Genomic DNA, 26,113 nt, shown 5'->3' on the forward strand with positions numbered 1-26,113 from the left:
CCCTTTAAATGTCATGTGGTTTTATCTGAGAGCCCTCAGATAATGTAAAGGTTAAAAAAAACGAAACAAAATTGACAATTCATCACATTCTAGAGCTACTAGGTCTTATTCAGACTGACAGAAGATTGAACATAATTTACAAATGGAAAAAAACCCAAAACAATTTGTGATGAGAGGTAAAACAGACAAACACATACAAATATATAATATATATTCTTAAAAAAATGACTTCTCTCTATAATTGATTTATTTATGCAGCCTGAGGCTGATGTACAATTCTCTGCCAATGATCTTAAACATGGAGACTTTATGTATTGTTGATGCAATCATCTTTTCCTCTTCTTTTTGTACATTTCTAAAACAGTTTCTTCTTCTTTTTTTTTTTAATTTTATATATTTTTATGTATTTTCTTTTCTTTAAAACAGAGTTAGGATTCATCAGTAGGCTCTTCGTTCAGTTGATTAAAACAAAAAGTGGCAAAGAAAGCAGAACAAAAGAAAGGCAGACTGTTAGGAAGTTAAGGAGGAGACAGAAGCAGCTGTGGGAGCGGTTGAATCATTTGGTTATCTTCACGGTTGAAGCAGGACGCTAATGTATGCTGCATCTAGATTTCCCTCAAAGACAGTTCGGTCCTCGCTGAGGCGTTCACTGTGAACATTCTCAGCACATATAAAAGTTGATTTTTTTGCTCAGCTGTCACCCACACAGCGTCGCCCACGACAGCGTTGCTCCTGTCATTTTTATTCTCTGTCTTTCAGTTGTTTGCGTTCTCTTTGCTCCCATTATCGTGGGATGGCCGAGAGAGAGGTGGGAAGGGGGTTGGGTTTGGGAAGGGTGGGGTTCAGATGAGATCAAAAACGATGATGATGGTGGTGGTGGTGATGGTTGCTGTTGTGGTGGTTGTTGTTGTTTACATGGTCTGACTGTTTACATGTTCTGACTGACAGGCGTGACGTAGTTGCGAGGGAACATGCCCGTTTGGCCGTGGCAGCCTCCTTTCCACCAGTTGGGGTCAGAGTTGTCCAGGACTTGAATGAAGTCGCCGCGTCGGAAACCCAACTCGCCTTCCTCCTGGGGGTCAAAGTCGAAGAGCGCCTGCACATATGTGGGATTCTGCGGGATCGAAAGATGATGGTTAGCAAAACTGCAGCAACGGGGATGCAATGAAACTAAAGAAAAACACTGGAATCCACACCGACTCAACTGTAAACGAGACAAAATTCATGTTCTGAGCACCCTACAGCCTAACGCCACAATAACAGACAATATCCATGACTACAACGAATTAAATCAATTCTGTGAAGCTTCAAAAATCGGCAGTTTCCTTCATTTCATTTTCTGCTTTGTGATCTTTATGAAACCTCTGCAGTCTGCAGCTTTTGCTCACACACACTTGCTACCTCACTATGTCCTCTCCCACTACCTGCCTCTGACACCCACAGATACACTTGACTCTCTGTCAGTCTCTCTCTTCCTCTGGTTTACCTGCAACTTCTTCTCATCTTTTTAAGTTTGACTCATGTTTCCTCTTCATCCTCTGTGCAACTAACCCTGCAACATGTCCCTCAGTCTGCAGCTTTACCGCATCTAACACCACTACAAAACCACTACTGCTAGTTCAAGGTGACATCAAGATTCAATCCGAGCGTCCAAACACAGCTGCACGTTAACATGCAGGGTTGTCAGAGAAGAGATCACGTGTTACAGAAATAGTTGCTAGATTTTCATCTGACGTCTGGCTGCCATCTATGGTTTTTATACTGACACATTAGCCAAGAGTTCTTTAATAGCTTCAGAAGAGTATAATCTCCTCTAGCTGAAAATGCAACTGCAATTCTCAAATAATCAGCTGCTCTTTTCTAAACCTTGTTCATAACCAATTTGGAATCCAGGACAGCAGGTCACCTGTGGACATTTTTAATCAACCTTCTGCCACAACACTGACAGCTGTGTTTGTACATATTCTCCAGTGAAAGAACAACATAACACAGTGTGATCAGGCAAATCGTGCATCTGCATTACTCATCTCCAAAATATTAATGCAAATGATCTAAGCAAAAACATGTCCTCAGAATACGCACATACAAATTTGAGGGACAGTTTTCCATTCTGCTTCAACATAACATTTCAGTTTTACTCATATACCTTTAAACAGTCAGAAATCAAAGCAACTACCTCCACTCACACATGTGCACTGCATGATGTGCAAGTGAAAATGAAAAGTGCACAACTACATATTGGTCTTAATGGTTCTGCCCTCATGTGCGGTCCTTTTAAATCCGAATACTAAGATGCTAAACGCATGTCTGTGTCTAGAAAAATCTACGTACAGTAGTCTGTCAAAGACACTGCACCGCGTGTTTTTTTTTAGCGTTTTCTTTTTTTTGGGGGGTGGGGTGGGGAAGAGAAGAAAAAGACTTCCAACCCACAGCTCATTTCGCTATGTGCGTGTCATGTCTTACCTGGGGGACCTGCTCTATATCTCGAAGAAAGATCTGCTGATTGCGGGAGACTGAGTTCAAGCGGTGGTATTCCACCAAGTCATTGAGGGAGTTAAACTTCACCACCCATAGGAAATACTTCCCAGCTCCGTCACGAAGAACCTTGAAGTGCTGGACATCATTTCCAAACCTAGAGAAGGTCACAGAGGGGACAGTAAGCGACAACTTCTGACAGAAGTACCTAGATGCCCTGAAGGCAGTGCAAATTACACATACAAACCACCACTTATCAAATAGGGATGTCTGACAGCCTTGTAAGTATTAGTCAAATGAATCAACATGCTGGTAACAGATTGGCATTTGTTCCAAAGCAACTAACTGGAATCAGAACAGTTCAGACAGTAATTAAGATCCATATCTTGGCATCAAACTTTACATGTCGCCTACTGTTCTTTCCAGAAGGACAGAATGAACAAAGACAGACAAGAGGAAATGTGTGTGTGTGTCGGCTGTAAAGTTAAGAACACTGAAGGCTCCGGTCCAACATGGCAAACACTGGCCACTGGAGGGCATCACTGAGACTTCACCAGAATAGGGAAGTGGCTTTGTTGATGACTCAAACATGCCAAATATGGAAACTTAGGAACCTGATCAAATGTCAGGAAACCATGTGCTGATATAATGATAATAGTAAACTGTATTTATAGATAACCAAGTGTGATACTAGTTGTTTCTATGTGATACTCACTTCACAGACAGAGAGAAATCCCCCGGTGCACTCTCGCTCTCTCTGATGAGGAAAGCGCCATCATGCCTCTGTTTGTTTAGCATCTCCTCTGCTTTGGCACGGGGAATCTTCCCAAAGAACCACCTGGAGAGCAGAGAGGACTCAGTGTCACATGACCGATGATACAAAACACCAAGCTCTCCCAAAGGTGGCAGGCTTCGAGCCCAGTTATACAAGGAACAACATATGACTGAGACTACATCCATAGAAAACAAACAAATAACAAAAAAAGCAACTTTTACTTTGTTTTTACCATAAACAACATCCTACTGAGTCACTTTGAACCCAGTCTGTGGAATTTGGCTACACAAGTCTTTCCTTTTAAGAAATGACTAAAAAACATGTTTCTGCAAGCTTAGGTTTAACACACACCGTTATTTATAGAAAGTTATTTATAAATCTGTATTGTAGGTCCCTTTTAAAACCTTATCTGATAACCTTTTACAGTAATATTGCGCAACCTCACTTGACTTTTGCATCTACCAAGCCAAAAGCGGTGTTTTACGAATACGCAACTAAAGTAAGGGGAATGTTAAGAGCACTTGTCAGTCCTATCTTCAAGAAAGGAAAGTGATCTCCATATTAAAATTAAATAGGTTCTGTTAATGATAAAAGGGTCTCGTAGACTTTCGTAATCTTTCTAAAAACCACACATGAAGAGCAATGAAAACACAGCTTGACCTCAACTCTCACATTGGCTTAGAAATGAGTGACTCAATCTGAGGTTTTGAGATGTGTTTATTAGATTTTAAAGTGCACTCTTTTTTTCTTTTTACACACTTGAACACAGGACAATGCTGGGATAATTATTTTCAGTAGTCATTTCTAAAATATAGCAAATCTGTTTACCATTTACCAATCGTTAAATCTGTTTACTAGTGAAAATAATGTTTGGTTAGAGAAGCTGGGTACAGCACTTACTGCCCACTACTGTGTTCTATGCAAATTTATTAGACTACTAGCTTATCTAGCCCTACACAGATTCTGTACTAACAAGCTTGCAGGGTTAAGTGTGTTTAGGGTCCAGGTTGACTGAGTGGGACAGGCTGAGAAACGTTCAGCGCTGCAGTGCTTCTGTTGTGAGTGAAAGCAGCTTAATATATCACAGTGAGTGAGATTTATAAAGACTGGCAGAGAGAGGAAGAGAAAAATGGGAGACAAAGCAAGTGAAGGCTTTTTACTTGTGTAAATAATTAAAAAGTATAGCCAGCCCAAAGACGAAATCTTGGCTCCTTTACACATCGGTGAAGATCAATAATGTAATGGCCAACTCTTAATCTTGTATCAGGCTTGGCAGGACAGTGCGCCTGTGCAGAGTCCCTTTCCCTATTTGATAAAAGTAATAGCAGAGCAATTACTGGAGCCAAGAAAACAGAAGTACTGGCATCAGAAACACGTTCACCTCTGTGAGAGGGAATTATTGAAACCATTTGTGTTCTTATTACATAACCGCACGGATAACCCACAAAACATCATTACTACTGGTAAGAGAAACAGAAATGCTCTTCTGCGAACTGCTGTACAGCACAGCTGTGTGTGCAGTTCTGTTGGGGAGTGCGAGTGCCTGGTGCTTTGGCTCTTTATTTTCAAAACAAAGAAAACTCGATATCAGTGCTGTCACTACCATTTCTACTTCACTACAGTATTGAATAGTTCCATCTGTAAACATTACAGTAAATATACAACCTGGCTGTCTTTCTCAGTGAACATCTGACTTGTGCTGAGTTGAAAGTGAGAAGTACGTACAACTTAGTAAGCTTGTCATGTTGCCATTTAAGGAAAGCAACTGGGGAACAAATTCAGCAGTTTTTAGGTTCAGATGGCAGCAGATTAACTGTGTCTGAGAGGGCCTGCACAATATCTGCTCACAGCATGCTCATTATGAAGCAGATAAGGAAACATGTTTTTAAACAGGAAAAAAAAAAGCCACACTGTTGAGAACCATCATACAATTATAAGTATTGTTGACGGACTGAAGTACTACAGATGATGCATGAAGCCCAGCTGAAAATCGATTCCCTATAACAATAATAAAATTCTGCAAACACTTTAGTATTGTTGTTAAATCTGTACAAATGATAGGCAAACGCACACTAAAGAAAAGGCTGATCAATAAGATCTCCTTTGAAAGGCACATCTGATAGCAATGCTGCAGTAGGTCAATATTCAATTAACTGTAAGAGGCCTTGAGCACGTTAATAAAGAGAGAGCTAATTTGGCACTAAGCACAGGTCCAGAGGTAATTGTCCTCTTGAGGATCAAGCCAGGAGTGATCTCAAGGGCTCTCTCTTACCCTCACACTCGGTCAAGTCTGCTCAGGTTGCGCATATCACTGAACAAAAGCTCCCCTGTTCACGCTTCAAAAATCAGTTAATATGTCCAATTTAATGATTTGCTATGAAAGAGTACAGATGCATAAGTGACAATACTTACGGATGGGGTTTCATCTGTATGTAATTCTTGGGGATGAAGCCTTCTCTTCCATCCTGCTCTGCCTTGTACCAGTTTTGATCACACTCTTCATTTAATACCTGGTGTTGGAAAAGAAAAGAAACCCCAAAACAAAACAGAGAGGTCATTCAAGTTAAAATGTCAACAAATGAAAAGCAAACATAAATTGAGCCTTACGGCAACTGGTTTAATTTCCTGTTATGTCAAGGTGGTGATTGTACTGCATACTAGAGAAGCTTTTGGTAAATATTAGCAAAGTACAAAAACACTGAGGCAAAAGCAGTCTGCAGCTTAAATCAAATGTAGCTTCAACCATAGATTTAAGCTGGCAAAAGAACAATAAATGTGTCCTAAACTTTAAAGCTATAGAAACTAACAAGCCAGTAATATCAGAGAGACACGAGACAGCTGTGAGGCCATTCAAGTCTGACAAGACAGAACCACAGTGCAGGTGTGCTGGGCTTGTGGTTCAACCATGTGTGTCACAATTTAATGTGCCTCTAAATGAATGCGTGTGAGGGAGGTCATGCAAGAGAAGAGGGGAAAAAAAAAAAACAACAAAAAAAAAAACAACAACAACAACCAAAAAATAGTATTTGGGCATTTCCCAATGTTAACCCCAAATCTTAATCTAAATGAATGTCACGTCACTTGATCCATTATTATTATTAGTCAATTACAGAGCCTACCAGAAGTTTCATATATTTCTTGTCTCCGATTCAGTGCGATGGGAGTATAATGGTAGATAATGACTGCATCATGCTCGCCCTGACATGCTTTAAATGTGCTCAGATGAGAAACAGTTTCCTGCCGAGTAGGGAGGAGGGGTTGTAGGTGTTTCACAAATATTAGGAACATAACTGATGACAAATCTAACTGCAAAGACAGAGAACATCCTAATTTTCAGAAGCTACTTCAGAAAATACCTGTGACAGCATGTTGACAATTGCGCAACGATAGTGTGGCTTTTAACACAAGTTTTTTCGGTTTGTAACCCTGATTTCTGTGGGCAGAATCTGTCTCCATGATGTGTGTGTGAGGAGCACGCTATAGAATGCTACTGAACGATCCCCTGTGTTACGTTGCCTAACTGTGTTTGTACTCCATTCTCAGCAGCACAACGTGTTACTCTGAGATCATCGCACTCACATCTGTGCCATTCTAAACAACAGCAGGCAGGAACAAAAATTACTCTCAGAGAAGGGAGATGTAAATAAGGAATGCTCAAGAACTTTAAATCTCAGTGTTGCAGCCAAATATTAGTACTGGCCAATAATAGCATGTTGACTGAGATCGGCATATCAGCAGATAAGATGCCATTCCGAGATATCAGTGGCAGATATTTATCTGGCATGTTGCATAATTCTGCCCTCGCTAAATGGTCAACTGTGGGATGAAGAGCTGAGAAATTTGAAAAGGGATTCTTTGTTTCCCTGACACAAAGAGGAAAACTTATTTTAAAGCTAAGAATTTTGATGCTCCCCTACCAAACCTTCTTTACCACTCACCACTTGACTGAAACCGACAATTATAGAGATCTGTGAATAGCATAAAATACTGAGCATCAGATGCCCTGTAAAATAGACCCCAATAGTTGGGTCTCCATATCCTTGTGGAAAAGCCTTCGCTGATAATTTAGCTTCAAATATATAAGTTGAAGAATTACACTACATCCCTCCTTAAAGTTAATTATGCATTACATAACATTGGTAACATGTTTATGCTTTCAAGCAGCATCTTGACATGTAGATTTGAAGGAAACTAAGCTCTAGCTTACAGTCACATAGCTTTTATGTGAATGACAACACAAAAAGGATTCAAATCCTATCCAAGAATGACTTATGCCCAGCACCAGCAGTGTATAAAGCCTGAAATGAAATAAATATGTGACACACATGTTACACAACCAAGCTGTCATTTGTTTGATTCTTTAAGAAGCTTTTAAGTAAAGCAGTACTGGCATTAAGCTCCACTCTGTCATCCAGTCAGAAATCTGAGTTGAAGGACTGTTCAGTTCTGAGCGAGTAACGTCTGCTAAAATCCCCCCACCATCTTGGATCAGACTTTCTTTGCATAATTTGGAGAAAATATTTTTAGCTAGAGTATGCACCCCATCCCTAATGCAGCATCACACATCAACGTGCCCCTCTATTATAGTCACATTTTCCCACTTTGCTGGCCCCCCTCCCCTCCACTTAAATTCACAATTTACCCTTTGCCCATCCCCAGACAGCTGTCTTGTTGGCCCAGTGAGTGATGTGGGTCTATTTGCCTGCAGAATGCCAGCTGTCCCTCAACTCCCCAGCTGCTAACCCTGCACAAGACCAGCATTACTCAATGAGGGAGCGGCTTTAGAGAGTGAGGGGAAAAAAGAAAATGCAATGAAGTGTGGGAAGGTAGATGTGTCCATATTCGCATGTGCAACAGTGGATACAGGGAGAACTGTAGTACAATGAAGTACAAGAAAGAGTGACTGTGTTTTCCCTAGTGAATGTAGCACTGTCAGAGCTACACAAGTCAAAGGGCCTTAGCCTCTGGGATGGATGCAAGCACACAAAACTGGCCTTTTAAGAACAAGCCTTTAGAAAGACAGACTACCCAGACTAATACTGTGTGGCATCATTCAGTTCTCTGCAAACACAAAGCTGAATAGTTACTGCAAGTGGAGCATAACAAGACAAGACAAAAAGGTGTTTAATCTGGTGGTAGGCTGTATGAGATTTTATAGCTTCTAATACAAGTTTTTCCAGGTCATCCTAGGTCTACAGAAAAATTCAGATCATAAATGTAAGACTAAATCCGAGAACAATATCCCAGTACATTTTATGGTAGGGAAAGTTTTTCCTGAATCACAAAACTTTATGATAGCAATGAAAAGAAGTGAGGGTGGGCGTCAAATCAACGGAGCAGATCTGGGGAGCACACATTCATGCTTCCTAAATAATTGATCACAAGTTACTGCATGGCCCAGACTATTGGATCAACTGACAGAAATTTGTAGAGCAACACTAGCAGACTAATATGCAGAAATCAAACCATTAACTGTATCACTAACAGCCAGGCCATGCTCAACTGAAACACCGTCAGTAAGAGAAGATTTAATGAAAAAGTCAAAAGCAAAGACTGATTATTACCCACGATATCTTTGAGATATTGGGAACGCCAAGTCAGTTTTGTAATACACACACTCCATATACTGTACATGGTCGCATAAATTGTTGACTCACAGGGTGGATCATTTTGAGACAGAAACAGCGCCCTGGGCGCACAATCATGAGCAACATGTGATGGCGCGAGTGACTGATTTGCCTGATCTATGTATGATGAAGTAGAACTCATCCAAGAAATGAGCATACAGTGTGCACCCTGTGGTTTCAGCAGTGCTGCGTATGAGGTAGAGGTGGCAAGAAATCTTAGTTGTCTTCTTCCCATCTACTAAAAACAAACATTAAAGCAACAAATACTGTAGGAGTACAAAATGTGCTCTTGTACTCTAGTGTAGGATGAAGAGTTGCCAACAAGTAAGAAAGGCAATGATTCATCTTCATGACCCAGGCTCAAGCCCACTTGTTGGCGAGCAGGCACTCTGCTGAAGCACCCTTCAACCCAAAGCAGCATCAGTCGTGCTGTTCAAGTCACCCTCCACTCTGACCCCCCTCAAGGAAAAAAACGTTCTCAGCTCGATTAATTGTTGCATGTAGATTGATATGAGCAAAGGAGACTGAATGTGCAACTGAAAATGAAACTTGAAATGGCATTTTACATTTCATTTTCAGCTAGGTGACAAGATCACATTAGATTCAGACATTAGAAACAATGGAGCCCCTTCACAATCAAATACAGTAAAGTGTAGAGTAGGTTACAAATATATTTACCGGAATTAAAGTTTGTCACTTGTGAATCATGTCTCTTTTCTATCACTGTAGAGACTGACTGTCTGCTAGACGCCACAATATGCCATTAGGCCTCCTGAACTCAAACTTAGTCCATGACTAAAGTTAATAACAGAGCACTGAGGTTGCTGCATTATACTGTATGCTTTAGTTTTTTCTTATACCTGTGAGAAAATAGTTAACAGGTAACAGTTAAAAATGCATTCAAATCTTAAAAACAATTAAAATTATCTCCAGTGTTCAAGCAGCATGTCCCCGAGTCATAGAAAAACAGTCTGAGAAGCTTTTAAACTTTTTAATAAGCAAGGAAGTAAAATCATCTCACGTAACCTGAAGATGTGCTCTACTTTGTTAAAATTATAGGACCTCCAGCCACAAAGTTACCATGGTGAATGTTTAAAGAGGGAACTAACATGGTCAAAAAACTATTTATTAGTGGTTTCCATTTGAATGCTTCTGGGTTGGCTTTCAAAACTGAAAGAATGGCAGTCCACGAGGAAAAGCAGAAATAAAATATTTGCAAGGTTGGCAGTTTTTTTTGAAACCATAGAGGAGACAACCACAGCATTCTGTCTGACTGTGCTTTTTTCCTGTCCAAGCTGAGCAAGTATTGTGCCATTGCATTTCTGTGGATGATACACATTCCCTCCCCTTCTCTGAAGATTTTTTTTTCCTTTGTAATCCGATTGAACCACAATAGTTGTATGAGTTTCTATTTGAGACGCAGGCAGGGGATTATCTCCTCCACAGCTGCCGCTATAGACTCCCTCCTCCCCCAGCTCTTTCCATCACACACTCTAAAATAATATACAACTTCCACCCACAAATTTAGTGCACACTATAGATGCATAAATGTCATGGCAGTCCTCAACTATTAATTTAGCATGTGTGTATAAAATAAAATGTACAATACAGTGAATAAATCCATGTCATAATGATGCTTGCTGTGTTTCAATGCCCTTTATCTTCAGAGCCCAGTCATCTTTACAGAGGACGCGTATTTAGACTAATGTACAGAAAATGATGCCACATAACAGGATTTCTTCACTTATGCATAACTAAAAAGAGCTGATGTTTTAAAAATAATCTGCCCTGCAGCTGCCAATGATTAAAAAAAACAAACATAATGTACAAAAGGGGAAATGACAGAAACCATAAAAATGGAAAACGAAATATAACATGTAAATTACACTTGAATGTTTAAAAGTCTTTCACCTCTTCACCACACTATCTGGGCAAATTCAACACTACAAATTAAAAATATTAAACTCGAGCCACAACATAAGGACAGTAAAGTCGATGGGACACACACCCATCAGGCATTGCCATCAGTGAACGTCATCTTATTTGCTGATAGGCCAACAGGCGCCTTATAGGCAAATTCCGACTGATAAATCCAAACATCCCTAATGAAAACTTCAGAAATTAGGTACTAAATTCTTCTGTTATGTTGTTACATTGAGAGAGAAAACTGTTAACCAAAAGCTGCTATGACTGTCTATCAGAGGGCCTATACAACAATAGAGTCATCTGTTCATTATTGTCAGTATTTGATATGGAGTATATGTAACGATTGCATGGAGATTACCTTAAATCCCAAGCTTTAAGCTACAAAATGTACTTATGAAAGAAGAGAAGACACATCCACAATTACGATAGCATGAGTGGAAATGGTCATATAACCAAATACTGGTTAAAACGAGAAAGTGAGGTACACTGGGATACACACAGCTGCTGCAGAAAAAAAAAAACAATTTGCTAAATAAAGCACATGTCTGCAAAGTCCACACAGGATTGCAATAAATCAGCAGCAGGGATTACCTTGGACTGCGGGTTAATCTCAATGTGCAGCAGGTCAGAGAGGGGCCCAGACAGAAACACAGACACGCTAAAGCTTCATCTGACCCTCACAGGCCAAAGACTAATGGATCTGCCATTGGTTCTAATGGACCTGATAGAGACTCATCTGTTTTCTGACTGCACGGCACAGGATAACCTTGGCATACTTCAAATATTGCTCGGTTATCTAATCAGACGACAGAAAATTAGCAGTTACAAGAATAGTATACAGTTTTAATAAGCAAATTCACTGTAAGTCACGGGTAAGAAGACTCTGTGAACCAAAGCTAAGAGCCTACATATTTTTTTTTTAATTATTATTATTTTTTTAAAGCAACCCATTTGAAGAAGAAGATCATTTCCTGAAGTTTATAAGACATAATATTAATAATAATAATAATATCATCATCATCATCATCATCATCATCATCATAATAATGGGTAATTGATTGGTTTCATGAACAAACTAAGCTCATTTCAAACCAACATGGCAGACTCTATAGATATAAGTGTGCAGACAAAACTGAAAAGGTCAGGAAAAGCAGAAGCCCTTTGAGTGTATTATTAGGGTATGCATAATAGATTGATAGTGTGTGTGCCAAATTAAAGACTGTGCACAGGATCCTGAGATAGTCTTTAGAATCTCCACACTAATGCATCACCGACCAGATACCCTACATCTGTTTTCAAAAGAGAGACAACAGTACTTTGAGACCGATGGAGCGACAGAATTAAAACTTCAGCAGATTTAGAGACGTTAAGGGGAGAGAGGGGGGGGGGGGGGGGAAGAAGCTCAGAATGAGTTTGACCTCTTTTGCTCCCAGCAGGGAGGTAGCAGACTTAGAGCAGGGCAGGCAAGAGCCAGGAAGGCAATGAGTGTGCCCCTGATGCAAAAAGACACAGATTACATTAGATTCTAATAAACAAGGCTTGAAACACTATTTTAATTAAAACAATGCTCTAGGTCACTACCAAATGTGGAGCAAAGATTACAGGGCAAAAATCGTGCTTTCAAACACTCATTACACATCTAACCAGAAATAAACTGAATCCTGATATGTTCTCAAAGTGCTTTTACTGGCACATGGGGAATAACCAGTTTACATGGACTGAAAACAACATTGTTTTCATTGTACCAAACTAGTATTCGTTGGGAAAGAAACAGAAACAAAGTTAAAGATGGACGCATTGTGTAAAAGGTAATGAAGAAAAAGAAAAATCTTTATCATTTCTGGAATAATGCATCTAGGATATAACTGTCAATAATGGAGAAAACCATACAGAACAGTCAATCTTTTTAAAATCATTAGAAAGGACCCTGTTATAATTACCGTAAATGTCGGGCAATAAGCCGCTACTTTTTGCACAAGCTTTGAACCCTGCGGCTTTTAGTCAGGTGCGGCTTTTCTATGGATTGTCCGTGATTTTTGTCATATCGTAAGACGATTTGTTTTGTGTGTTGTACGGCACTACGTTGCCTGGCGGAAGGATCGGGGTTCAAGAGTGGTATGTTAGTCACATGTCCATCCGCCAGGCAACGTAGTGCCGTACGAAGTAGCTCGAAAAACAAACTTCAAAGTAGCGCTACGCATTCAGCGGGAGGCGTGGATGATGAGCGGCGATAAACTTGCAAGTTATGCCCAAAAAGCAAGTTATGCCCAACTCCACCGGTGGATTCTGACAGTGTGGAAAAGTGTGAAAACATCCACGATCACCAACGGATTTTGAAGGGCTGGACTGCTGCATGATGGAGAGGAGGACACCGCCACGGCCCTTCTGAGGGTGTTGGACTCTGACACTGACAACGAGGATTTCTTTGGTTTTGAAAGTGACAACGAAGGAGAGAAGAAGAGTGGATGACGAAGCCATCCTGAGCCTGTTTGTATCCGACACTGGAGAAGAGGACTTTGGTGGTTTTAGTGCGCAGGAAGAAGAGAAAGATGGTGGTGAATGACTGACTTTTCTTCTTGTTAAAGCTGTGTCACTGCACCTGAGCCTAAAAGGTATCTATTTTTCTGGTGTGCTGTAGGTTACTGTTATGTACTACATGTGCAAATATGTACCCATAACTTGTTTTTCAAAATATTAATAAAAGTGATGTCTCCAAACAGCCATCTCTTTCCTGACAATTCCCTTTGTGCATATTCTCTTACATATGATAAGTCAACATTGAAACACCTGCGGCTTTTGGTCAGGTGCGGCTAATGTATGTACAAAACAGGATTTTCCCCTGATTTTAGCTTGTGCGGCTAATATTTAGGTGCGCTTTGTAGTCCGGGAAATACGGTAAGCTGATTTTATTATACATACACATATAAAAAGTAGAGAAGGAAAGCTCTTTCACACCAAGATGCTATTTGTACCAGGTTTAATTCTCAGTGCACTCTTCCTTCTAATGGATGGAGCGTAAAAACCACAGATCTGTTGTGCAGTAAACAGACGTGACAGTTTAGACAATTGTATCTATTAATAACAACTGTTGCACTTGAAGCAACAAGATTAGGCTAGTTGCAGTCCAAGGTGACTTTTTTGTTGTGCCAGTGAATACAGGTCACCATGGCCATATCAATTTTTGTGGGCCATCTCCTATGCTATGCACAGTGGGAACAAAAGCTGAGGACACCCAAAAGGGGGTGGAGGACAGAAAGAGAATAAATTATAACTTTTTGGTTTAAATACAGCTGTCAGTGTCTTTATGGTGCATCATCAGGGAGTGATGTGAAGATGAGAAATAGCGAGACCTAATTACAGCTCTAACTTAACACTCAGAGGGAATGACTAGTGAGAAAAAAAAAAAGGAAAGGAAAGGCGCAGGATCAGGCAGAGAGAGGAAAAACAAGAGAAAAAAAAAAAACCAGTGTGACAAGAGAGACCAAGAGAGCAAAATAGCTAGCTAGCAAGAAAGAGACGGAGAGGGAGAGAGAGCACTTTGAAGATTCACACTCCTTGTGATCAGCTTAGGAAAAGTCCTCAAGGGCAAATCACATAAAATGAGGCCATTTCTTTTTCAGAGCAGAGAGGCTATGTTTTCTTCTGCAAAGTGCACACGTTCTTTTTTTATGTGGTACCCTGTGAATTCACTGAAGGCTGCATCCAAGGGTTGTTCAGAAATATCTGCGACAACATCTAACCTGCACCTGCTGTGCCACTGAAATGGTTGAGGGCATACAGAGAAAAAAAAAGATCAATTATATTATGTATTGTTAGGATAGACTGATAAGGGTATTGATGAAGGCTTTTCCGTTTGTGGAGAGGGTGACATCAGTAATCAGTCAAGAGATTTGAGCTGGCTTCATTACTACTTTGGAAGACTGATTTAATGAGCCACACAGATTGCCTTTGCTGATTACTGAATGACTAAGCTAATGTGAGTCTATGATGGCCACATCTTTAGGTTATACGCACATTTCTTTTAGCAAATGCAGACGTGTAAGGAGGAAGTACCTATTTAAAGTAAGCATGGTCAACACTATTATCTCTTTATAAAGGGCACTTTTAGTTCACAGCTACAAAACGGAATGAGTGTCCATCACCTGCACTATCAACCATTTTAATTTCAGTGCAGTTTACTTTAAAGGTCTGCCCTTTAATAGTTTTATAACAACTTACTTTAATTAGCCACTTTTGACAGCTTCATATAAACCGTGTACTACTGTGCAATTAATTACATTTAATGATATAGTATTACATTTATGATCCACCCCCCACCCAAAAAAATGAAGTTGCACTAACCTACTTTCTGCTGTCAATCACAAAGCAAATGCCACGTGTCGCCACATTACATGTTGTCTACTCAGTCCCAAATACTTTGTCAAGTGGCTGAATATCAGTTGTGAAAGTGTGACTGCTGCGTATGGTCTACAGATGGCTCTTAGCACAGACAATTTATTGCACTAACAAGTTACTATCAAGCAAGGCCACAGAGAAGAGGGAAGGAGAGTGCCAATACAAGAGAGCAGATTTCAACTCAAGTGTTAGCTGCAGGCATAAGAGACTAAGTACACCATGGTCATTTGGGCAGCCATCAGCTCAAAGTGTGCACTCGCTGGGTCAACTGTATGTGAACTGTTCAGACCTGCTGTTGTGTATTGACTCTGAACAATGACAAAGGAACAGGACAGGAAAAAGGCTAGTTCAAACACACTTTCCTCCATTACTAACCTTAGGCAATATTTGCTCATATAACCCCCCCCCCCAGCCTTATCGCTATCCATTGGCACCAAACAAATGTGTGCTGTCACAAGAGGAAAGTGGTAACTAATGTTGACTCCCTCAAGCTGACCACTGACCCTTTTTGACTGTAACATTATGTCATTCATGAATGCAGTAATGCGCCTAGCTCTTCCAATGACTTGTAGAATTTAATATTGGTTGAGCCTTAGCCTCTAGAATGCCTTGAATAAAATAACTTTACATCGCATAGATTATATTTTGATGTCACTAATGGGATTTTTGCTTTGCAGACACCAGTTACAAATTGTACTTTAAAGAAACATTAATGATAAATTGACTTAATCGACATAACATTATTGAGAACCATTTGAAATTGAACAAAGAACAGAAAGGCAGAGAAGCAAATAAATATATTTATCCAATCATTCTCTACAGAAATTCAACACTTAATCAGAAAATAGCCTGCTCCTGCACAAATCTGATCTCAATACATGCAGTCTCCGAGACGACACAGAGATCCTACAAGTCTCTGGCAGTGTAAAAGTCAAATTTCTATTAAAACAGCATGAATTTATTGACCCTTAAGCTAGTCATAGTCAAATTCAGCACTGGTTTACAAAGATGGCCAAGAAATACACAGTAAAGCGTGGCCAACCTAAACCCAATGATGGAAAGGAAAATAAAAATAGCAGTATTTGGATCCTGTGAAATCTTACAACAGCTCATCAGTTTTTTAAGTTAGACTTATCATTTCAAAATATTCAAGCATTAAAAGATAGCACTGGTATATTTTTTTTTCTCCATTTAGTGGTCAAGAGGACAAAAGGAAATCAATTCCCTAACTTGCGACGAGGGTGTCATTAAGCAGCAGAGACTGTGAGAAAGCAGTCAAGTAACTGGCTAAACGCTCCATCTTCCTTTATTATGCAACTCCCAAAAGAAGAACAGGTTGTTACAGAGGGGTATTAATAGAGCAGTTTTTGAAAAAAAGAGCACAGGCAAGTAATTTGACAACAATTCTACAGTGAGTATGGTGAGCACCTAGGTTTATCTATGTCAGAAAGGGCAACGCCTGTACTTTTCTTTGTAAACTCAGTGTTACAGTGTAATACATGCACACTGTGCTGCTGGAGTTTGCTGTGGAAACACAGGAAGTTGCTGGGGGTTGGAAGACACATCAAACAGGATGTGAAAACAGCTAAGCTTTAGTATTAACAAATCATATAGATGCATGGACATGCTAATAGGCCAGACTAGACAACTTTACCACAGACTGAGCCAAGTATGATTTAAAATAGGTTTGGGGCACCAGGACAAAGTGGGTGGGTGGTGATAATACAGTTCTTTGAATAGAAAACCACCTTAATATTCAGATTACGTCAAAACCAAATGTTGTGATCTAAATACACCCAAAATTTAGAACTTATGTTTAAGCTGTTGTTTACTCATATTTAGAGAAGACCTTCATGTAGCTAGCAGAAATATATGAAAATGTGGTGAGGAGTGTTCACTGACAAATGCCAAAACTAACTCGTTGTATTCACAAAGTTTCTTTCTTTCAAAAGGAAGTTCAAACTGCAGCATATATCATCAACCCTACGTGTCAACAAGTCTTTGAATGCACACTCTGTATTTGATTTCTCAGCATAACAAAATATTAGTCCTCTCCTTTGTTGGCAGATACAAGACATCCAATTTCATTAATGCCCGAAATGTGATACTGACAGAGTAGCATAACTTGAACTCTTGCCTACAGATTTAAAACTTATTTAGTTATTTAAAGTGTTGTCAGAGCATATTTTACAGTTGCAGTTCAAGGATATTTTAATGGGAGACAATTCTGCAAACTAGGAGGATGGGCAAGCTTTATTTATTTATTTACAGAAGAAATGAGAACAAGTGTGCAGTGCTGGGGGCAATGACCAGATCTGACTGTAGCCTCCTCATGCATGCTGCTTTGCCTCTAGATGTAATTTCTGACACAGAAAACTGACTAAAAAGAATCGTGTGTGTGTGTGTGTGTGTGTGTGTGTGTGTGTGTGTGTGTGTGTGTGTGTGTGTGTGTGTGTGTGTGTGTGTGTGTGTGTGTGTTGAAAAAGTAAAGAACACCAACATCTGTAACTGAGACAAGAACCACAGTTAAAAATGACACAAAAATGCTGGAAATACAGTAAGCTGCCAGATATGGTATCTTCCCCTTTTTTGTCTATGCATGATGGGAAATCACACTGTGAGACCAAGCTAGTCTGCACTATGCAAATTTGTCATGGGCCCACACACAGCACACTTGTACTGCGAGCCATTTTACACATAAAATCATGCCAGAGAATTATGAATTTCTGAAAACACCTAAGCATGGGTTTAAGTCTAAACGACTAACCTCTCTGTACGGTCAGATTAAGAGAAGTTGTAACGATGAATTGCAAGGCTAAAACAGGAAGGTTGTTGTCACAGCTTCGTCTGCCATTTGTTGATAAGGAGCAAATAAGAAGAATAAAGAGTCACAGCCTTAATTTTAATAGACAGTAGTTTATAAAATGCATTTAATTTTAGGTTGCTTCTTTAAAAGAAAACTCTGTTTATAACAAATACAACAAAAAACAAAGAAACTGCAAAACAAATGTTCTGTGAAGAAACACTGGAAGGGTAGACCATGTCTTATGTCACTCTATTTCCCAACTTACTAACCTAGAAAAATGAGACAACTCAATGTTGGTGTATGACTCCATGCTGCAAATTACTCGGAAGCCGAATAGGGAACCAGATGGGCTAAACACAGTGCTCGCTAGTTGGCTGACAGTAATAGAATATGACTTCTAAATATCTTTGTGACAGTGGGCAAGATAAGACTCCTTTTAATGTGATTGATATTCTTAAATGGGTTGCTGTAACAGTATCAAGAATGCAAACAGAAATAGCCTAACAAGGGGCCAGCCAGTTTATGCATTAAAAAACAAAGTAGTATGACTGACCACAGTAAACCACACTAGTGAAAAATAATCATTGCTAATAAATTTGCATCAACACACAAAACTGAATAAGCTTCTTTTTGCTGTAGTATGGCATCATTCATCACAACTTTCATCTAGTTAGAAAACTTTAATTTGACATACTGATTTGAAAATTAGCCATTGTGCCAATTGAGTTAAAAAGTCAGCACATGTGGTGGGTGTTCAGGCCAAAGCATCTTATGATCCAAATGCAATTCTAATACCAATAGGATCCCCCCCCCAAAAAAAACAAACAAACAAAACAACAACAACAAAAAAAACAAAACAAAACCCCAAAACACTGTACCAACTGAAACTAGCCCTGCACACCAAAGGTGCGTTTAAAACCAGTGGAACAATTCCCAACACTGGGCTAATTGCTGCCTGGACAAAAGCTGGGAAATATTTTGAAGCTGATTTGATAAAGATAAAAGTAGGTTTATTCAAAAACTGATTTTGAGACTCGTTTTCCAAAGGGCCACAATGTAAAAATACAGGCAAACCATCTCTGCAACACCATCATATTAGGTGTGTATTAATGTTATAGCAGCTAGTACTAGAATTTACCAGTAACATTAAGTCAAACAGGCAATTCAGTAAAAGACTACTGCTTTTTATTCCAAGTATATCTGGTACTGCACCCAGAGCTCATACACCACTAGATGATTATTTTGACATTTGTGGTTAAGAATGTTTCCTTAGATGAGACGCTGTTTAAAAACGCCAACGTGAGGCCACCATCTCCGAGTGATACTGAAAATGATGTAAAGTTAAGGATGCTACATACAAGCAAAGCCTTAACACAGGGCTGCTCTCTCATGAGTGGGACCCTTTGTCCTTAGAGCAAAGCTGTTTAGTATTAGTATCAGCAGCCAGATAGCACTGGTGATGGAAGCAATGGAGCCCCAACTAATATAGTCCACCTCAGAAAGGCTCTCTTTATATGTATGAAGTATGCTGTGTTGCATCAGGCAAATCAATGTGTTTAACAGTTTAGACCTTCTCTCTCTCTTTCTTTTTTTACCGTAATGTTACCAATTAAGACGGGAATTTGGTATTAATGTTTAAATAACTTATGTAATCAAACTGATCTTTACTCTCAGCCTTGAGTCAAACAGAGGGAGGTAGTCAGAAAGAGACAGACCAACTTGCGCATCTTCATTTCACTAAAATGACTGTAGCTAATGCAAAACAGTAGATAGTTTACAGACTGACATAAGGCTGGTTGGTCAGTTATGACTGCAAAGGCTGATCTTCAAGGACTTAGGACTATCCTACACTTAAAAAACAATGACAATATGCACAACATCCTGCTCTTACAGGTTTAACATTGTGCCACTTGCATAAAACAAAAACAGAAATTTTTTTTAAGACTAATTACTAGCTCAATCACGAGTACAGGCTTAACTGACAGTTATCAACGGCAGCCACATAGTTACATCGTTAATGTCCAGCAGGCTCTTGAGTGGAAAAATTAAATCTAATACTGGATTCTTGGACTAAAAGAGATTGTAGACAACAAAAAAAGATTTGAGGACACAAGCTGAGACCACTACCATTAGACTTCTGTTAGACTGACCCGGAGCAAGGCTTTAAGGCTGGAGCTGATGAACCGGATTTGCACAGTCCAGTGTGACAGCTGCTCCACATCAAGCTTGTGAAAGCACAAAAATGTGTCTAGTGTGACCCTGCTGAGTGCTACACAAATATCCTGAATTGACACTCGGCCAAACATGGACTGGGGTGTGGCCTCCACACCTAGAAGCCAAAGATGACGGCCTCTACAATTCAATGAGTTAATCAGTGGCAGGACAAGGCCTCTTCCTTATCAGGTGAGGCCTTGGAAAACGTTCAGCTGACTATTGGAATTCTGTTGCCTAAAAACACCCACATGGTACACACAGAAGAGGATGGGGTGAAAAGCCAAAAGTATTACAGCTAGAGACCAGTATGACGACCTAATCACCTTTTTGTGACAGAGGTTAGTTCAGGCTGCAGACACTCTAAATCCAAGGGACCAGCATAAAGATGGATGAGTAGACAAAGCCTTTAAAATGCTCAGTTGGTAACATCCTGCCACTGGATAACATCCAGGACTGCGGCATTCAAATTCCAACTTTCAAGGGCCAGGCCAAGGCAGCAACATGGACTGTGTGAAGGTGGTAAATCTCTCATCAGGTCCTGGACAATTGAGAGGCTCATCCATCACTCTGAAAAATCTCAGTAAGCGGTACAGTGCACGATGAAGTTATTTTCACACTACAGCAGAGATGGTGAGGACAAAAGCGATGAGACAACCCAACCCTGAAAAATCCCCCCATCATAAGAAGCCAGAACCCTGCTACAGAGATGACTGTGGTGAGGTCAAGTAAACAAGAAGGCAGTTCTCAGTTGAAAGAAAAAAAAAAAAAAAAAGTTCAAACACTACATGAAGCACCGGATCACCCACCTCTCACACTGTGACACAGTAAGAGAGGGAGGTCTTGTTGAGCTCCAGCAGTGCAATCAGTGCAGATTCTCTGAGGCTCTTTTCTCAGTTCTGTTGTGGCTCTGTCAAATTTCTGTAGTAAGTATGTCAGCTCACCATGACACTTAAGCTAAATTCTGCTAGTATATTTGGCTAAATTTGTTTGACAAAAGAGCTTGCAACAACTGCAGCCCAAGTTACACAAGCATCAGATATTTTCCAAATGAAAACTAGGCAAATTAATGGGAACGATCTTGATGAGGACAGCATTCCAAAACAACCATGTAACATTTAAAAAGCGCTTTCAAAAGAGTTTACTCAGCACAGTCCACACTGAAATAAAGAAATGTGCTCAGTGACATGCTCCTCCACAGGTCACATAACTTAAGATTATATACAATCATTACTTAAATTCCCAGAGGTAATGCCAATTAATCTCATTTCAGTAGTCAATCTCATTTTGAGATTCTGGGCTCACTAAAGCTCAACAAAGCAAGTAAGACATCAAAGTGGAGCTTGCCTCCGTGTGTGCGCGAGGGTAACTCAGTGAATGACAGGAGTATGTTCCCCTTTATCGCAAGTTTCCTGAGGGGGAAACATTTAAAGCTTAGACTAATGCACAACTACTGAGGTGAGTCACAAAAGAGGAAAAAAACTGGATAAAAGAGGATGAAAGAAACTGGGGGGTGGGGGGGGAATCTACAAAAATCATGCCAATTCTTACATTCAATTCCACAAAAATTAACAATTGGTCCTATGGGCAAAGCAGCCAAGAAATGATTCAGATGAAATATGGACACTGCTCGGGGCAACATTCATCCTGACTTTCTTTCCCCGTTTTACAGTCCTTTTCTGTTGAGACAAACTGTATTACGTTTATTTCTGTAGCCTTTATCGCAGTGCACTTACAGTATAGTACCCCATGGTCATCAACTAGTGTGGAACAATGAATGAGAACATGAATAGTTTTCTTTAAATTTCAAACCTGCATACCCAGTGGGCACGAAAGTCAGACATTTTATATTCTTCAAAGACATAACATATTTTATGCATTATGAGGAATGGAAAAGTAAAATCTAAGGTTCGAAAATTACAACAGAAAAAGGAAGAAGAGAAAACAAAAACCCCAAAATAAAATGTTGCCATATGTGTTCGATTTTTCTAAGTGTTTTTTTACAGAAGTACGTGACTTTCCCAGTCACTAATGCATGTATTTAATATTTAATTGTGTAAACTGAAAGAAAAAACCCCATTTCCTATTAATTTCTTGGATGGAACTCATCCATCTGGTGAAAAGCTTGAGATTTCTTGACAAGACAGCTGGCAGTAGAAATTAGTGAAAAAGTTCAATAATTCCTCGTCTCATATGCAAATTTAATAGAATTTATATTTAGCTCAGTGTTTCCTAATCTGACTTTCTCTCTCCCTCTAGGCCTCTCCCCTCCTGCTGTGATAAGAAGTCTTTTCAAGACTCTTCTCAAATCTCTTTTTCAGGGAAAACGGCACCCATTCCCCTGACAGAACCGTCAACTTGTCTGCCAAAGCTGACTGCAAAGTAAAACTAAATGATAAAACAACAAAATAAAAAAAAAATAAAAAAACTCAAACAAAAACAACCCCCACCCCCAATAATAAACTACAAAATTTGGCATGTTGCATGTTATTGCCCCTAATTTCATTCCACCTATATCACAAAGCAAAGCAGACCTTGCCCACAAAAGCAATTTACTGTGATGAGGAAGACTTGACCACAGGTTTATATTACTAGTCCATAAAAGAAACCTTTACAGCTTTTATCTCTTATTGTGACTTCTCAAAAGTCACATTGATGATGTCCATTTACAATAATTGTCTCTTTGTAGGCGTTTTCTCTACCATTAGAGGGCTCTAACCCTACAATATAAAGTGCCTTAAAGCAACTGTTGCTGTGATTTGGTGCTATAGAAATGCATTTAATTGAATAATTCATGATTTTAAAAATAGCAGAAACATTTAACCATAAAGGTTATGCCATCAAATGTAAATACCAAGCATATAATCACATGATAGTGGTGAACTTTGGATATTGAGCTACATCCCAAACTACCTGATGTGTTAGATTTTGTTTCCTTCTATAATAGCCCACTACTGCCGAGATTTCGCTTTATTGGCACTTTTACTCAACAGTGCCAGTAATGGATAAAAACAAAACCTTAGGGCAAGAATACACCTTACAGAGTTGCATAATTATGAGCAAAACAGACAAATCTTAACATTTAATGCTCAAATACTTGTCACTGACCTTGAGGACATCTCCACGTTTGAAACTAAGCTCATCATCAGCAGTAGCTTTGAAATCGTATTTGGCAATGGCCTCCATGGTCCTTATAGCTGCTGTAAAACTGCTTATCTGCAGCCGTTTCAGTGACTGAAGAGAAAAAAAAACAAACTAAAAAATGTATCCAGGCTTCTGTGATCAAATACTTTCTCTGCGTCTCTCCTCCAGTCAATGACCCGTTCCCTTAGGTTTGAGACCTCACATAAAGGTGGCAGAAAGGTACCTGCAAAAAAACAAACCAAAAAACCCCAACGTGAACAAATATAACTAAACAGGCAAATGTTAACCCACGAAGCAAAATTAAAATAGTCTATATTGCATTTTTAGTCTTTAAATTTTCACTAAAAATGCATACTGGACATACGATTCAACTTTATTCCCATTTGACTTCTGAACAGCCTCCAAAACACAGCACAATTTCATGACCAGTGGCAAAGCTCTAACCAGAAATTATCAGAGGATAAGGGAACAAAGTTCACTCTATCGAGTGTCAATTTCAACAGACCTTCCAGACAACCAACCACCTGGCCCGATCAAAGATAAGACGGTGGTTACTTAAGTAGAGATGACAGTGATACGCTGGCTAAACCTACGGCTATTTAGTTAAACAGATAAAGTTAAGCTATCTAATTAGTTTGCTGCTAATATGCTACAGTACAGCCCTGATGGGCTTTCGCTAATACAACCGTGCGTCTAATAAGGCCTTTAAACCTGACAGTCCACCAGATGACCACAGAGGAACACCAAACGGATGAGAAATCATTTTTCCTCTTTTGAAAATCTGCATTTCCTTTTTATTTTTGAGAACTTAACTATTAGGCAATAACAAACGACACATGACATATTTTTCTAGAGAAAACGAGTTGCCGTCACCGGCATCATCAAGTCCAAAACGTTACTACATTCGCTTTCGTTTGTGTCTTTTACAATAACAAAACGCCAAACAACTCATCGCTAGTCAGCGTTACCGAAAACAAAAGAACAAAAGGCATCGTCGCTGTCAGAGGTGGCATTAGGCTTAGTATTAAAAAGGGAAGCTTGAAGTCCAAAGGCAGACTGTAGCTAACCTTAAACATGACAACCTTCTCACACGCCCATATTATTGTGAAAATTATATGGAATTTTTTTTTCATTTCAAAAAGGGCATGGAGAGCAACAGAGTATGGTTTTATACCTCTTTTTTTTTCTTTTAGTCGCGCTCGAGTGAATCGATTCCGTTCCAGCCAACAGACTGCGCCCACTGTTCTAGAACGCTACAGCTAGCATACCGGCTAACGGTCGGACAACAATAACTGCGATGCAGTATGGTTATCAAACCCGAACCTCAATTCTTCCGCACCGGACCATCTGACATCGACATCACTTAAAGCTCGTGGCTGGTCTGAAAGAAGTGTGGGGTGTTTCTTAGCACCCGAGGCCTAGTCGCTAGTTTAACGCTAGCATATGTGGAAAGGAAGAAAACATCTTTTTTTTTTTTTTTTTTAAACATAGCGCAAGCTGTTATTGCTACTGCTAGCCCAGCTAACGTTACTGAACTTCACTAAAACAGCATCATGAAATAAAACAGTACACAACTTTTGAGTTGACAAAACGCGTACTGAAAACTCACCACTATAGATATTCCGTTTCGATAGTGTCACTGTATAAAAAAAAAACAGCAAAACTCTGTCGTGTAATTATCCACTCCCTGCTTCCTCTAGAGGCAACCAGCAAGGTACGTGTGGTGTCGCTTACACCCGTCCTAGAAGCCTAAAAAACTAGCCACTAGCATAAGGTTTATGACGCTCATTTCCGCTTCCTTCCAAAGAACTGGGAGGATCTGCCTCCGTGTACGTAAGCTCCTCCCTGCTAGTCTTTTTCAGTGTTAAGGAAAATTAATTTTCGCAGAGACATACTAGTTGTTAAGATTCACTCACTCTAAATCGTTCAATTTCTTTTTTTTTTATCAACAGCTAAATAGCACCTATTTGTACCACGTGACTAAGGCACTGAGATCAGTTTAGCCAAGATAACTTTTAAATAATCCGGCTTAACTAAACCTAACGTCAGCAATTACACCAGCTAATCACGTGAAAATGGCACTCTGAAAGGTTATCCAAGAGGCAGTGACACCACAGCATGGGCAGAACCAAACTGTTTTCATAATCCTCAAAAGAAGAACAAACTATAACACGGAGAGAAAAAGAGGAAATAAAATATGTAATCCAAGATGAAAAGAAACTCAGCTGCAATTAAAGAAAGGAAAGCTGGCAAAAGATGACAACTGTGCAAGCCAGTATTATCACTAACATCACTACCTGTGAACAGATCGGACTTAATGGATTCAGCCGCTTCTACTGAAAGAAAAGCTATAGGAAATGTCAGTAAACTTGTCCACAAGGAATCCATGTGACTACCTGATAGCCAGGCTGCAGTTTGTGAGATTAGGCAGAGCTTTGTCTGATTTGGTGACGGTATAGTAGCTCTACAGGAGACTCTGCTGTCTCCATTTCCGATGGCTCTTTCCTGTTGAAGCTGAGATCCTTCAATGTATGCAGCAAAAATGATGACCACCTTCTCTAACAGTGATTCAGCTCCACTGCCACATGCTATCACAATATATCTGACAGAGAGGCACCTACCAGATAATATTATCATTATCATTAATATATTCTTATTCACCATCTCAGTTGTGTAACAAACGAATACTCCCAAAACGGGATAAAGATTTATCATCATCATCATGTCTTGTCATATGTTTATCCTTATTCTTTG

General features: G+C 39.6%; 1 protein-coding gene across 2 annotated transcripts; it reads right to left on the minus strand.

The window, feature by feature from the left end:
* Positions 1–229: 229 nt before the first annotated feature.
* grb2b (growth factor receptor-bound protein 2b) lies at positions 230–25,139 on the minus strand. Of its 2 annotated transcripts, none has more exons than XM_026165830.2 (6): positions 24,969–25,139; positions 23,324–23,449; positions 5,663–5,760; positions 3,191–3,313; positions 2,464–2,632; positions 230–1,114 (listed from the first exon to the last, which is right to left on the minus strand). In XM_026165830.2, exons 2-6 carry the CDS (start codon positions 23,399–23,401, stop codon positions 929–931), a joined length of 654 nt encoding a protein of 217 aa, XP_026021615.1. In that variant the 5' UTR covers positions 23,402–23,449; positions 24,969–25,139; the 3' UTR covers positions 230–928. The 2 variants fall into 2 exon arrangements, with proteins under 2 accessions (XP_026021615.1, XP_026021614.1); XM_026165829.2 differs by having other exon boundaries at positions 23,324–23,582.
* Between the last annotated feature and the right edge of the window lie 974 nt (positions 25,140–26,113).

This window comes from Astatotilapia calliptera, chromosome 4 (genome assembly GCF_964374335.1).
Source record: "Astatotilapia calliptera chromosome 4, fAstCal68.1, whole genome shotgun sequence".
Lineage (NCBI taxonomy): Eukaryota > Metazoa > Chordata > Actinopteri > Cichliformes > Cichlidae > Astatotilapia > Astatotilapia calliptera.

Coding starts and splice junctions, on each gene's coding strand:
- grb2b (XM_026165830.2), bottom strand. CDS start 23,401: ATGGAGGCCATTGCCAAATACGATTTCAAAGCTACTGCTGATGATGAG. Junction 2,633..3,190: donor GATTTCTCTCTGTCTGTGAA/GTGAGTATCACA, acceptor GACCTTCTCTAG/GTTTGGAAATGATGTCCAGC. Junction 1,115..2,463: donor ATATAGAGCAGGTCCCCCAG/GTAAGACATGAC, acceptor TCGATCCCGCAG/AATCCCACATATGTGCAGGC.